General features: G+C 49.4%; 1 protein-coding gene across 5 annotated transcripts in view; it reads left to right on the plus strand.

Annotated features, from left to right (window-relative positions):
* The window catches only part of CLCNKA (chloride voltage-gated channel Ka), a 51,086-nt gene that overhangs the window by 18,408 nt on the left and 17,022 nt on the right, over nucleotides 1-15,656 (plus strand). For all 5 annotated transcript variants that reach the window (XM_075605936.1, XM_075605935.1, XM_075605940.1 and 2 more), the window contains 6 exons: nucleotides 2,229-2,306; nucleotides 9,459-9,537; nucleotides 10,019-10,144; nucleotides 11,808-11,892; nucleotides 14,141-14,242; nucleotides 14,832-14,916. In XM_075605936.1, the coding sequence (XP_075462051.1) occupies nucleotides 2,229-2,306; nucleotides 9,459-9,537; nucleotides 10,019-10,144; nucleotides 11,808-11,892; nucleotides 14,141-14,242; nucleotides 14,832-14,916 (555 nt within the window). The remainder of the gene's footprint in view (nucleotides 1-2,228; nucleotides 2,307-9,458; nucleotides 9,538-10,018; nucleotides 10,145-11,807; nucleotides 11,893-14,140; nucleotides 14,243-14,831; nucleotides 14,917-15,656) is intronic.

The raw sequence follows: 15,656 nt of genomic DNA on the forward strand, positions 1-15,656 counted from the left end.
GGATATTAAATATTTAAAGGTACTTCTGTATGATCTACTTGTATGTGAGCTGACAAACCTATGGCTCTAGTGCGTCTGCATTGGGAACCTGTCTGACCTGCAGACCTGCCTGAGACATGCAAATGCACCACAAGTGCTATTTTTATTTGCCTTTGAGCTTTTCAACACCCCTGGTTGTAAAACTGTTAAACAGTCAGGGGGGAGTGAAAGATGAGTGTAAGGGCACAGGGCTACAGATCATGGCAGGATACGGGACACTGATCAGAGGCTCACAAATTACATCATGTGCTCACAAGTGATGTTTTTATTTGCTATTCATCATGGGGAAACACTCTTCACAATCCCAGGGGGTGGGGACCTGTTATAATCTATTAAAGGAGGCCTGGGTACCTGTTCAGAAGACTTAATTAGGTCATTTCAAGTTTTCCCTGTCTTATTCCAATAAGCGCTGGAACTATTTTCATTATATTAAATCTATAATGGAATAGAAGTACTATCTTTGAGCTCTAATCTAACCTGTTTGCTGTTGAAGTGACTGTCCTTATTTTCGGACACATTTTACCTTTTCTGTTTTGGGAATTTAGGATTTTGATGAATGTGTGTTGTTTCTTGGAACAGGGGGGCCCAGGACTCCGGAGGTGTAAGCCCTCACGGTTACCCTTAAATTAATTTGAGGAAAAGAAAATTCTTCTTCATTTCCACAGTAAATAAAAATACCACTTGTGAGCACATTCACATCTCAGGCAGGTCTGCCGCCCTGCCTTTCCCCATTATCTCCCAGCATACACTTCTTCCACTGCAGCCAGGGATACTGGGTTATAACATGCATTTGCAACGTGACAACTTTTGCTTCGTGTCCATTTTAACATGGACCCCCTATAAGCTTATGTCTGCTGCATTACACAGCTTTTCAGCACAGCCTGGGTTATAGAAGTGCAGAGCCAGTAACCCTGCTCACAGACAGCTCTTTCAACCTTTTGGGTCTCATCAGTGTGATACTGACTTTGCAATTTGAAGCTGGAATAGGGTTCAACCGATTAATTTCCATAAGTACAAACTTTTGCTTTATGTTTGGTTACATTTGTTTAAGGAAAACAATTATATTGTTAAATTGTTTTCAATTTTTATTTTTCAAATTAACAGGGATTTCCCCCTTTTAGTAAAAAGTGTTTATAGTCCATTTTTTTTTCTTCCTCCGTCTGCTCCATTTAATTTGGACGTTTCCCGGTAATTATCATTCTTTCCCTCGATTTCTTTAAACTTGCAGTTGTCGTTAGCCAACCAAAACATCGAGCGAATGAACAATTTCTCTGTCTTCAGATGTTTACAAAGTCTTATCACTAAAAAAAAAAAAAGACTTGATTAAGGTTGTAAAAATACCACTAAACATTTCTTCTTATTTTATTTTTTTAAATTGAAGAAATATACGTCTGCTTAAAAAAACAAAAACAAATAAAACCCACGGTCTCAGTCGTGTACATGCAAACTACCAGAGACTCTCACATCCACCACCAGTTTAAGTTCTTTCAAATCTAAGGCCTCGGACACGCTTACCGCTGGCGTGCTGAGGCGCGCTGAGGCTCAGGGAAAGCGGGTGCTTTCCCTGGCCTTGCGGTTGCTTACCGCAAGCGCTCTCAGCAGGCCGTCCGGGGGCGGGCGCGTCACTGGCCGGGGGCGGGCCAGTGACGTCACGGAGCTGGTTCGCCCTCATTGGGCGAACCGCTCACGTGACTGGCCTGTCTCGCCGGCAAGCGGGGGAATTTTAAATTCCCCTAAGACCTGCGCTTCCGCAAGCACGCAGAAGCGCAGGTGAGCCCCTACTAAAGCCGCTCTAATTGCGGCTGTAGGGGCTCAGTGCTGAGCGGGAGCGCGCGTCAGCACGCTTCCGCCAGCAAGCGCCAAACATGGCCAAGGCCTAAGGCTGTCTCACATTTTAATCGGGTCTGTAACTGTTTCATACGCCCATAATATATATTTTCTTTAACTGTGCATGCAATGTCTTGTATATAATGTATACCCTGTTCATTTATGTAACTGTATTTGTAACCATGTATTATTTGTCTTAACTCTGTGCCCAGGACATACTTGAAAACGAGAAGTAACTCTCAATGTATTACAATGTATTATTTTATAAATAAATCAAAATAAATAAATAAATACTGTGGAACACGCTGTCCGTTCATATTGGTCCTGAAAAGGACTACCCGTTTAAACCCCTCTCTTTGCAGGGCCCGTTTGTACACCTCTCCAGCATGATCGCTGCATACCTGGGCAGGATGAGGTCCTCCGTAACTGGTGATTACGAGGTGAGTGGGAGGGGGAAGAGTATTAAACCATTACATCCTGCAAACGCACAGCAATGGCGTCACCCGGTATAAGTCCTCCTCTGCCAGGGAGGTCGCCGACCTGTCACCATGCAAGGCGTGGCTGGCCCTTCTGGCAACGAAAGGGTTCAAATGCACCCCAAATAATGATGCGTCGCTGTAATGTCTAGCCTTAAACCAGGGGTGGCCAAATCCAGCCCTCAAGGTTGTCACCAACAGGTTTTCAGAATATCCCTGCTTCAGCACAGGTGGCCCAATCAGTGGCTCAGTCACTGATCTTTAAGAGAAAGGACTGAGGTAGAACATATATCAATGTGAGAGGCGTTTAGACCCGTGTCAAGGGCTGCTGGGCGGTTCCTCCAAAAATACTGCACACAATGGGGAACAAAAGAAGAGATGGGGGAGCACAATGTGAGGGGAATGTAATATCTTTCACTGACGGTCAATGTGGTGTTTAGACCTCTATTGATCCCTCATAGAAAGATCAAAAAACTCCTTGGATGGGGAGCTTGCGTATAAATGTGTGATCACAGGGATTAGATGGAAAAATAAATAAACTTACACGGCCTTGTGTAAGTTGTATCCCATCAAGGTTTCTTTTACTTCCTTACTTTACCACACAATAGGGAAAGGTGCGACGCGCTCGAGACACGCACACATGCATGCTCGGGCCACACACGCTTGCAGAGCCGTCTTAACATATGAGCACGCTGGGCAGTTGCCCGGGGACCCCAAAGCAGAGGGGGGCCCCCACGCGCCCGGCCCATGCGTGCCCACCATAGGGTTGCCAGGTGTCCAGTTTTCACCCGATAATTCTGCTGCCTATCCTAAAATTGTTGCGGCAGTGGCAGTGCGAGGGCTGGCATGGTCTGTGGCGAGGGCAGGCGAACGTTAAGTGCTGAGAGGGCGGAGGCAGAGAGAGGGAGGGCCAGGACGGTGGCTGGGCAGAGCAAGGAGAACCGGTGTGCTGTCCCTGATTGGAGTAGAGGACAGCCAATCAGAGGACAGCGGGGGTGGAGCCCACACCCCGGCGGGCCAGAGACATGTTCTGTGCTGTCTGTGTCCTGCAAGAGATAAGGTAAGGACAATGTGGGGGGTATATTATATGTATTGGGGAGGTAGGAGTATATTTAATATATATGGGGGTGGTGGGGGTATATTTTATATGTATTGGGGTGGTGGGGGTATATTTTATATGTATTGGGGTGGTGGGGTATATTTTATATGTATTGGTGTGGTGGGGCTATATTTTATATGTATTGGGGAGGTGGGGGTATATTTTATATGTATTGGGTGGTGGGGCTATATTTTATATGTATTGGGGAGGTGGGGTATATTTTATATGTATTGGGGTGGTGGGGTATATTTTATATGTATTGGGGTGGTGGGGTATATTTTATATGTATTGGGGTGGTGGGGTATATTTTATATGTATTGGGGTGGTGGGGGTATATTTTATATGTATTGGGTGGTGGGGCTATATTTTATATGTATTGGGGAGGTGGGGGTATATTTTATATGTATTGGGTGGTGGGGCTATATTTTATATGTATTGGGGAGGTGGGGGTATATTTTATATGTATGGGGGTGGTGGGGTTATATTTTATATGTATTCGGGAGTGTGTTTTTTTTAAAAATGTATGTACTAGCTGAGAGACCCGGTGTTGCCCGTGAGTTAAATTTCCCGCTAGGAGGGGGAGGGGGGGGACAGAGGACAGGAGGGGGGAGCGGGGGGGGACAGTGGACAGGAGGGGGGGACAGTGGACAGTGGACGGGTGGGGGGGCTACAGTGGACGGGTGGGGGGGGGGACAGTGGATGGGTGGACAGTGGACGGGTGGGGGGGAGGGAACACTGGACGAGTGGGGGGGGGACAGTGGACGGGTGGGGGGACGGGACAGTGGATGGATGGATGGGGGGGACGGGACAGTGGATGGGTGGGGGGGGACAGTGGACGGGTGGGGGGGGCAGTGGACGGGTGGGGGGGACGACAGTGGACGGGTGGGGGGACGACAGTGGACGGGTGGGGGGGGGGACAGTGGACGGGTGGGGGGGGACAGTGGACGGGTGGGGGGGGCAGTGGACGGGTGGGGGGGGCAGTGGATGGGTGGGGGGGACAGTGGACGGGTGGGGGGGACAGTGGACGGGTGGGGGGGGACAGTGGACGGGTGGGGGGGGACAGTGGACGGGTGGGGGGGGACAGTGGACGGGTGGGGGGGACAGTGGACGGGTGGGGGGGATAGTGGACGGGTGGGGGGGGGACAGTGGACGGGTGGGGGGGGGACAGTGGACGGGTGGGGGGGGACAGTGGACAGGAGGGGGGACAGTGGCCGGAGGGGGGAGGGGGGGACAGTGGACGGGTGGGGGGGGACAGTGGATGGGTGGGGGGGACGGGACAGTGGACGGGTGGGGGGCAGTGGACGGGTGGGGGGGACAGTGGACAGATGAGGGGACAGTGGACGGGTGGGGAGACAGTGGACAGGAGGGGGGACAGTGGACAGGAGGGGGTGGGACAGTGGACAGGAGGGGGTGGGACAGTGGACAGGAGGGGGTGGGACAGTGGACAGGAGGGGGGGACAGTGGACAGGAGGGGGGGACAGTGGACAGGAGGGGGGGGGTGACAGTGGACAGGAGGGGGGGACAGTGGACAGGAGGGGGGACGACAGTGGACAGGAGGGGGGGTTGCTTAAAATTTCACAGTGTCACACACACACAGTGTCACACACATACAGTGTCACACACACACACACACACACACACACACAGTGACACACTCACAGTGACACACACACAGTGACACACACACAGTGACACACACACACAGTGACACACACACAGTCACACACACAGTGACACACACACAGTGTCACACACAGTGACACACACAGTGACACACACACACAGTGGCACACACAGTTTCACACACACACACACACACACACACACACAGATATGTCACCTCTCCTCCCGGGCGCCGCCATCTTAGGCACTCGGCGCCACGAGGGAGGAAGTGGGTCCTTCCAGGCGCCACCATCTTAGGCACTCGGCGCCGCGAGGGAGGAAGGGGGTCCTTCCGGGCGCCGCCATCTTAGGCACTCGGCGCCTGCAGCTGCCTGCCCACTGCCTGTCCCCCCGCCGGGGAGGGAGGGAAGTGAGCGCCGGGGAGCGGGGGTCCTTCCGGAGGCTGCCTGCCCACTGCCTGTCCCCCCGCCGGGGAGGGAGGGGAGTGGAGCGCCGGGGAGGGAGGGGAGTGGAGCGCCGGGGAGGGGTGTGGAGCGCCGGGGAGGGTGGGGAGTGGAGCGCCGGGGAGGGAGGTGAGTGAGCGCCGGGGAGGGGGGGAGAGGACAGTGTGTGTGTCGCCGAGGGGGAAGAGAGTGTCAGTTGGGTGACGTCAGATCCACCAATCTGATTGGGCAGAGGCTGAGGACCAATCAGATTCACCGCAGCTAGTACCAACCTTTCGATTTTATATATTAAGAAGATTGGGGGCGTCACAACTTTTACCATTGTGTCCAGTATTTTTGGACAAGCCATCTGGCAACCCTACCCACCAATGCTAAAAATGTATAATCTCTGTTCTAAGTCTAGCTAGGAGGGCTCGCTCTCCCCCCGCTGCGGCGCCCGGCACCCCGGCTTGCTCTCCCCCCGCCCGGCACCGCTCGCTCTCCCCCACCCGGACATGGAACCCCGGCTCCGCTTGCTCTACGCCCGCCCGGCACCGCTCGCTCTACGCCCGCCCGGTACCCGGCTCGCTTCACAACCGCTCGCAGCCCAGCAGTGCAGCACTTCCGGTGCCTGCTGCTGCTTGTGTGCGCGTGGGAGGCTGGGAGCGACAGTCTGCATAGGTTAGAAGTATATACCAGTGACTGTGTCTTTATTGTGATATTTCTTCTGAAAAATAAGGTGGTACAGGTTGAGTTTTTTCACTGTACTGCAGTTATAGCAAAGTGATGTTTCTCTTGTGAGGTATTGTAAAAGTTATCTAAAAGATTGTTTTATGAATAACACTGTAACAGTAAGATGTCAGAATAAATTGTAAACTAGATATTCAGGGGATATTAACTATTCATTAACAAATCGTTAATTTACTTTTTATTCATGTGAGTGATTGTGTAGGCAGGGCCCCCGTGCACTGCTTTGCCCGGGGGCCCCTAATGTTGTTAAGATGGCCCTGCACGCTTGAGACACGCTCGAGAGACACACACACATGCACGCTCAGGACACACACACGCTCGAGAGACACACACACACTCTCTCCACGTATGCTGTTACCTCCTCTTCTTGGCCGCACCCTCAGGCTCCTGACACCTCCTCCTGATACCAGCAGCAGCCAATCAGGATGGCGGAAGCTGCCCAGCCCCCTAGCAGCAGCCCTGCTCTCTCCCTGCCCGGGGAAATCCCGCGGCCCCCCAAGCCGGTCAGGTCACAGGTCCAGAGAGGTAATACCGGTATACACATACATGTCCAGAGAGGTAATACCGATATACACATACATGTCCAGAGAGGTAATACCGGTATACACATACATGTCCAGAGCGGTAATACCGGTATACACATACATGTCCAGAGAGGTAATACCAGTATACACATACATGTCCAGAGCGGTAATACCGGTATACACATACATGTCCAGAGCGGTAATACCTGTATACACATACATGTCCAGAGAGGTGATACCGGTATACACATACATGTCCAGAGCGGTAATACCGGTATACACATACATGTCCAGAGCGGTAATACCGGTATACACATACATGTCCAGAGCGGTAATACCGGTATACACATACATGCCCAGAGAGGTAATACCGGTATACATGTACTTATCCAGAGAGGTAATACCGGTATACACATACATGTCCAGAGCGGTAATACCGGTATACACATACACGTCCAGAGAGGTAATACCGATATACACATACATGGCCAGAGAGGTGATATCGGTATACACATACATGGCCAGAGAGGTAATACCGATATACACATACACGTCCAGAGAGGTAATACCGATATACACATACACGTCCAGAGAGGTAATACCGGTATACACATACATGTGCAGAGAGGTGATACCGGTATACACATACATGTGCAGAGAGGTGATACCGGTATACACATACACGTCCAGAGAGGTGATACCGGTATACACATACATGTGCAGAGAGGTGATACCGGTATACACATACATGTGCAGAGAGGTGATACCGGTATACACATACACGTCCAGAGAGGTGATACCGGTATACACATACATGCCCAGAGAGGTGATACCGGTATACACATACATGTGCAGAGAGGTGATACCGGTATACACATACATGCCCAGAGAGGTGATACCGGTATACACATACATGCCCAGAGAGGTGATACCGGTATACACATACACGCCCAGAGAGGTAATACCGGTATACACATACACGCCCAGAGAGGTAATACCGGTATACACATACACGCCCAGAGAGGTAATACCGGTATACACATACATGCCCAGAGAGGTAATACCGGTATACACATACATGCCCAGAGAGGTAATACCGGTATACACATACATGCCCAGAGAGGTGATACCGGTATACACATACACGTCCAGAAAGGTAATACCGGTATACACATACACACCCAGAGAGGTAATACCGGTATACACATACACGCCCAGAGAGGTAATACCGGTATACACGTACATGCCCAGAGAGGTGATACCGGTATACACATACATGTGCAGAGAGGTAATACCGGTATACACATACACGCCCAGAGAGGTAATACCGGTATACACATACATGTGCAGAGAGGTAATACCGGTATACACATACACGCCCAGAGAGGTGATACCGATATACACACACACGCCCAAAGAGGTAATACCGGTATACACATACACGCCCAGAGAGGTAATACCGGTATACACATACATGTGCAGAGAGGTAATACCGGTATACACATACATGTCCAGAGAGGTAATACCGGTATACCCATACATGTGCAGAGAGGTAATACCGGTATACACATACATGCCCAGAGAGGTAATACCGGTATACACGTACATGCCCAGAGAGGTGATACCGGTATACACATACATGTGCAGAGAGGTAATACCGGTATACACATACACGTCCAGAAAGGTAATACCGGTATACACATACATGTGCAGAGAGGTAATACCGGTATACACATACACGCCCAGAGAGGTAATACCGGTATACACATACACGCCCAGAGAGGTAATACCGGTATACACATACATGTGCAGAGAGGTAATACCGGTATACACATACACGCCCAGAGAGGTGATACCGATATACACACACACGCCCAAAGAGGTAATACCGGTATACACATACACGCCCAGAGAGGTAATACCGGTATACACATACATGTGCAGAGAGGTAATACCGGTATACACATACATGTCCAGAGAGGTAATACCGGTATACCCATACATGTGCAGAGAGGTAATACCGGTATACACATACATGTCCAGAGCGGTAATACCTGTATACACTTACATGTCCAGTATTACCTCTCGTGGTTTAGGCTGTGCTTATAGTGCCGGCGACAGCGACGCGACATCGCTTCAAAACAAATGTATTGAAGCGGTAGAGTGCGCTTATAGTAGGAGCGACGTGACGGAGCGACGGCTTGGTCGCGATCGCTGGAAGTCACTTCAATTTGATTTTTCCAGCGACCGTAGCGTGACGTCAGTGTCGCCGGCACTATAAGCGCTGCCTTACCTGACAGTGTCCAAATACAGGACAGTCTGGTTCAATGCTGAACCCCTGGCCCCCTACCTGTGTCTAATCATCGAGAAGAAGCTGCAAGGGGGATTTGTAAAAACGGGAGGAGCCCTTTAATACGTTTTATAGGATCATCTGTAGGGTTATAGGAATGTATATAGGCTTTAGCGCTAATTTTGTCTGTGTAAATATTTTGACCAATTTTACTTTGCAACTCTTTGCGCGTCTCTACAATTGAGGTCTGAGATCTGGTACACGCAGGCATTTCTTTTTTGGGTGACCCCCTCCCCCATCTCCCACCCCCCCCATCTCCCACCCACCCCCCCCCCGCCATCTCCCCCCCATCTCCCGCCTCCCCCCGGAGCAGTGCACTGACTGGCATCTCTGTTTACCTCCCTGCAGAATAAAAGCAAGGAGCATGAGATGCTGGTCGCTGCGGCGGCAGTCGGAGTCTCAACAGTCTTCGGAGCGCCAATCAGTGGTAAGGACGCAGGGATACCTATCTGCCCCCTGGGGGGTGTGCTGGTAATTATTATGTATTCCGTCCTGCGTCATCTACATCCGGGGAGCTCAACTCCAGTCCTCAAGCCCCCCACAACCGGTCAGGTTTTCAGGGTATCCCAGCTTCAGCACAGGTGGGACTGAGCCTCTGATTGAGCCAGCTGTGCTGAAGCAGGGACTGATGGAGCCACCTGTGCTGAAGCTTGGGATATCCTGAACACCTGACCTGTTGATCTACATCAAATGTAAAAACAGTATCACATTAGCAGAGCTTTCCCTACTATTCTGCCAATGTTTTTGACTATTGACCTATGAGAGCGATGTTGCACAAATATATGAAGGTCATTTAGATATATAAATAAAAACAATGAAGCTACTGAACTGTAAAAGTCGGTATCACCAGCCGCCGTCGCCCTCCGACCGCTGATTGGCTGTCGGCCCCGGCGTCTTTTCTCTCATAGGGGTTCTGTTCAGCGTGGAAGTGATGTCATCGCATTTTGCCATCAGGAATTACTGGCGCGGCTTCTTCTCGGCCACCTGCGGAGCTTTCATGTTCCGGCTCCTGGCCGTGTTCAACAGCGAGCAGGGTAAGGAGACGTCGGGGTGATCATCCCAGTTCACCCCACTCTGTTGGTCACAGCCCCCACCCCCTTTGTTTGTCATGTACTTTGCACGTTCTGTTTCACGCTAGTCATACATTCCTATGGAAAGGTAGAACCAGTGCCGGAAGCTAAAATCCTATAGTGTGTGGTCATGTGGAGCTAAACTGCCCCCCTCCCAAGAATCGCGGTTACAGAGGGCTCCGCGCTCTTCCCCGCACCGCAATGAAACGGATTGCCGCGGGGGGGGGGGAGAGAGTGGGGCCTGTGTAAGAGCAGCCGTCCTCCATCGACGTTAGCGGCTTCATGTCAACGCGTCATCGCATGGTGGTGCTTTGACATGACAACGCGCCGTCACGTGACGCAGCGACGTCATGACGCCGTGGGATGAGGGCCGACAGGTAAAAACGTTGCAACCCAAATATGAATTTTTGGTTGCGCCCCATCTTTGTTGGCCCAAAATGGCACATCCAATCAGAGAGCTACATGCACAAGGCACCTTCACGCCTGCGCCTAAAGTAAGGTGGACTCTTGGCTATCAAAGAGCTTGTGACTTACATTTCTGCATCAGTCTTTCTCAACCAAAGGAAAAGTTGAAGGGGCAGTTCCCCCTGTACGTTTATTTCGTTTCTATTTTTTAAAGACTTCGGCACAATCCTGAACAGTAGGGCGTCGGTTTTCAACCCAGGGCTGCCACCTCTCCGGGTTTGACCCGGAGACTCCGGGTTTCGGGGTACTTACCTCCGGGCTACGGGTTTAGCCCGTCAATCTCCGGATGGGGGCGGGGTGCGGCGTGACGCCGTGTAACGTCATGACGTCATGTAGCGCCATGTTGCCATGGCAAGACGGCAGCCATGTTCACTGCAGTTGGAGGGGGAGTTGCAGCAGGATGCCGGGAGACCCCTCCGCAGCACGCCGCCAAGTAAGGGATTTTTTATTAAAACATTTTCTCCGGGTTGGCCATCAGTTGATGGTGGCAACCCTGGGCAAACTCAGTTGATGGTGGCAACCCTGGGCAAACCCATAAATAAATATGGCTGCTAAGCCCCACTAAGTGACATTGGTAGATCTCAAAGAAGATAAGACATTTTGTTTCTGATAAGAGCCTAGTAATCTGCAGGGAAAAACATCTCTGTGCTGCCTATGGGAGTGGAGAAAGTGAGAGTGAACTGGTGTCGCCATGTGAACACTCTACTGCAGGATGTGGGCCTTTTCAAAATTACTATGCAAATACAATAATAATAAAAAAAACACCTAGGGAAAGAAATAAATGCAAAATAAGGGTGGTGATCTGCTTTAACCCTAACAGTGCAGGCGCCACTGCCACATCGAGACCACGCGACCGCTCTGCGTGGCGATCGCGTGATCGAGACTTCACTGATGAGCCGTCCTCTTCCATTTGTCTCCCGGGAAGATCACGTACGGTACTAGAATATGAGCAGAAAGCCCATCACTCAGCTACTATGTCATGGGGAACGCAAAGGGGTTAAAGGGTGATCACACGACGCTCACTCCCATAATAGCTCATATTGGGGGGAGGTGGGGGGGGAGGGGACCTGGACCTTTAAACTATTCTTAAAAAAAAAAAAAATGATTGTTTTAGTTTGGATTTTTACCCCCTGGTAACTCCTCGGTGTTGCTCTACCCTCAGAAACTATCACAGCTGTCTTCAGAACCACTTTCATGATCAACTTCCCGTTTGACCTCCCGGAGACTTTCTTCTTCGTGATATTAGGGTGAGAGGAATATGGAATATTTTTACTTAGATTTCCCTAATGCTTTAACTGGTTAACAACCCTTAACAATGGTTAAGAAAACCAGAGCCTGCAACCTTTTCAGGGACAGCCCTTTCATTGTTTGTTGGGGGGGGGGGGGGGGTTGCAGTCTGAACTGGTTGAGACACAGCAAAAAACACACAGAAACGCAGTTAAAATAAGAAAATGTGTTCACCATGCAGAGTGCAGTAACGCTTAAACTAGTGCCTCATTAATCATTCATATACAATTCAAATATCAAGGCCCCTAGTCCACATGCTGGGGAGATGTCTTCCCCCTTGTAACGGAAGAATAAAGCTGACATCTTCCCTAGCAAGGGGAAGAGGGTTTCAAAGCTAATTGAATAATAAGGGAGCCGTATTCTGCTAGCTGTGGTATAGGATGATTTTGTATTTATCAAAAGCTCTTCAGTATACCCTACCGCAGGGGTCTTAAACTCAGTCGCCAAGGGCCACCAACAGGCCAGATTTTATGGCTATCCCTGCTTCAGCACAGGTGGCTCAATCAGTGCAAGTGAAAGCTGCCTGTTGGTGCTCCTTGAGGACTGAGTTTGAGCCCCCTGCCCTACAGTAACGCTGTTATAATAAATCAATTCAACACATATATACAATAGATTCATGAGCACGATGAAATCCTGTAATGATGGAAGCGAAATATAAATATGTGTTATATATAGGAACCTGCCGACAGTCTGTCCTCCAGTGTTACGGAGATAATGTTATCTTACATTAGCTCCCAATTGTATGACATTAGTATATTTAACTTCTCTCCAGTGTGCCTGCACCAGATCTACTCAAACGTAAACACCCCATAAATACAAAACTATTATTATTATCGTTTATTTGTGAAGCGTCAACATATTCCGCAGCGCGGTACAACGGGGGCATACAGAGTCATATATATTTAGGGGTGCCAGGTGTCCAGTATTGAACTGGACTGTCCTGTATTTGGACACTCTGTCCCAGTAAAAACTGAAAGGTATACTGGACATTTATTTGTATACTGGACATGTATGTGTATACCAGTATTACCTCTCTACACATGTATGCGTGTACCGGTATTACCTCTCTGGGCTTGTATGTGTACTGTATACCGGTATGACCTTCCTGCACATGTATGTGTATATCGGTATTACTTCAGTGGACATGTATATGTATACCGGTATTACCTCTCTGAACATGTATGTGTATATCGGTATTACTTCTCTGCACATGTATGTGTATACCGGTATTACCTCTCTGCACATGTATGTGTATATCGGTATTAGCTCTCTGGACATGTATGTGTACACCGGTATTACCTTTCTGCACATGTATGTGTATACCGGTATTACCTCTCTGCACATGTATGTGTATATCGGTATTACTTCTCTGCACATGTATGTGTATACCGGTATTACCTCTCTGCACATGTATGTGTATATCGGTATTAGCTCTCTGGACATGTATGTGTATACCGGTATTACCTTTCTGCACATGTATGTGTATACCGGTATTACCTCTCTGCACATGTATGTGTATACAGGTATTACCTCTCTGGACATGTATGTGTATACCAGTATTACCTTTCTGCACATGTATGTGTATACCGGTATTACCTCTCTGGACATGTATGTGTATACAGGTATTACCTCTCTGGACATGTATGTGTATACCAGTATTACCTTTCTGCACATGTATGTGTATACCGGTATTACCTCTCTGGACATGTATGTGTATACCGGTATTACCTCTCTGGACATGTATGTGTATACCAGTATTACCTTTCTGCACATGTATGTGTATACCGGTATTACCTCTCTGGACATGTATGTGTATACCGGTATTACCTCTCTGGACATGTCACCTGACCGGCTTTGGGGGCCGGGGGATTTCCCCGAGCAGGGAGAGAGCAGGGCTGTTGCTAGGGGGCTGGGCAGCTTCCTCCATCCTGATTAGCTGCTGCAGAGTAATACAGCCAGGAGGTGTCAGGAGCCTGGGGGTGGGGCCAAGGAGAGGAGGAAACAGCATGGAGCAGAGAGAGGTGAGGGTGTGTGTGTCTCGAGCGTGTTGCACCATTGTGTGCAGTATTTTTGGAGAAGCCACCTGGGAACCCTATCTGTATTACATAAACAGTTACATACACAGTGCCCATAGACTGATGCATGACACATCAGGCTCAGTGAATCACGGATAAACATGCCATTATCTTCCTATGCTGGTTTGTATAGGGTGATCTGTGGGGTGACCAGCTGTGCCTATCTGTTCTGCCAGCGCTGGTTCCTGGGATATGTCAGGAGGAATTATTTTACCTCAAAGCTGCTGGCCTCTGAGTAAGTATATATGTTTCTGTACATAAATCTACCGCAAGGTTTCCTGTGGGTATACATTCTTGTATTAACCCCTTCAATGTCAGAGTCAGATGAGCATGTACGTTCTTGTTAAACATTATTTTCACATATTTATGGGATTTATAGGGTAATTCCATACAGTTCCATACAGTCCAAAGCAGCCATTCAAGCTATTTTCGGACAATATAGGACAAGGCGTTTAGGATAAAATGCTAAAAAGTTATGCAGCCCAATGGCCAGGATTCATCAAGCTGCGATGCGGGGTATCACACTCCGATCTGGGGTACCCATTCACTTCAATGGTAGTTAGCGACGGATCGGGGGGGGGAGAAATCCTACATGGCGGCATGCTGAATCCTGGCCAATTTGTTTTATTCAGAGATGTTGGCTTCTAAGAACCCTTTTCTACATTAAACTATTGCATTTCAATACTTGATGCTCCATTGAAGTCTATGGGAGTATTGATGCTACATGCCAGTGAGACTAACTCGAAATCAGCGATGTTCATTAATAATCAATGGAACCTGACAGGTCTGCTGATGAGTAATGTGTCTTCTGTATTCTCTCCTAGTAAGCCTGTATATTCTGCCCTGGTGGCTCTCCTGGTATCATCCATAACGTTCCCACATGGTCTGGGCCAGTTCATGGCATCACGGGTAAGGTCTCCTAGCAGCTACCTTCTTCTTCCTTCTGACTCTCACTGTTCCATTTCATCCTCTACCTCACCTGTCCTCTCTTTCTTTGCTTAACCCCATAGTGTTACGGTCGCATACGGTGCTTTATACTGTCCACTAGACAGACCCGCTAAGCAGAGGTGGAGAGTAGAGACCAACCCGTACCTGTGATCTAAATCCTGAAGCAATAGTAGGGTCCGGTTCTGGGGTCAGGACAGGAGAGAGGCGGGATGGTCGGGATCAGTGCTGGAGAGAGGCAGAATGGTAGAGTAAAGGTAGTCCATCGGCAGGCAGGGGTCTATTGAAGACGAGGCTTCCAGCAGGAGACTAGGTAAGGAGTACCTTGCACAGGCAAGGAGGGAGGGGAATGTAAGCCTTTTTAAAGGAGAAGGTAGATGAGAGCAATCGGCACAGAAAAAGGCTGACTTCCTGCCTTGGCGGCCATGCTGGTAGAGGCAGGAGAAGTCAGAAGTAGGGGGACCAGATGTCCCGGTTTAGCCGAGACAGTGCCGTTTTTTCTGATCTAGTGAGATAGATCCAGTAGAAAGCTCCAGGAAAGCGATTAACTAACGCATTGCTCATAATGCAGCCAAGGGCAAGTAGCCAGAAAGCTAGCAAGATAGCAAGTGTACAGAATTCCTGGACACCTTTACAGTACCACAGGTCCTTGGTAGATAGCCCGTTTCTCAAAAAAGAGGATCATTTAGTGCAAACTTTGGCAC

Source organism: Ascaphus truei, chromosome 6, assembly GCF_040206685.1.
Source record: "Ascaphus truei isolate aAscTru1 chromosome 6, aAscTru1.hap1, whole genome shotgun sequence".
NCBI lineage: Eukaryota > Metazoa > Chordata > Amphibia > Anura > Ascaphidae > Ascaphus > Ascaphus truei.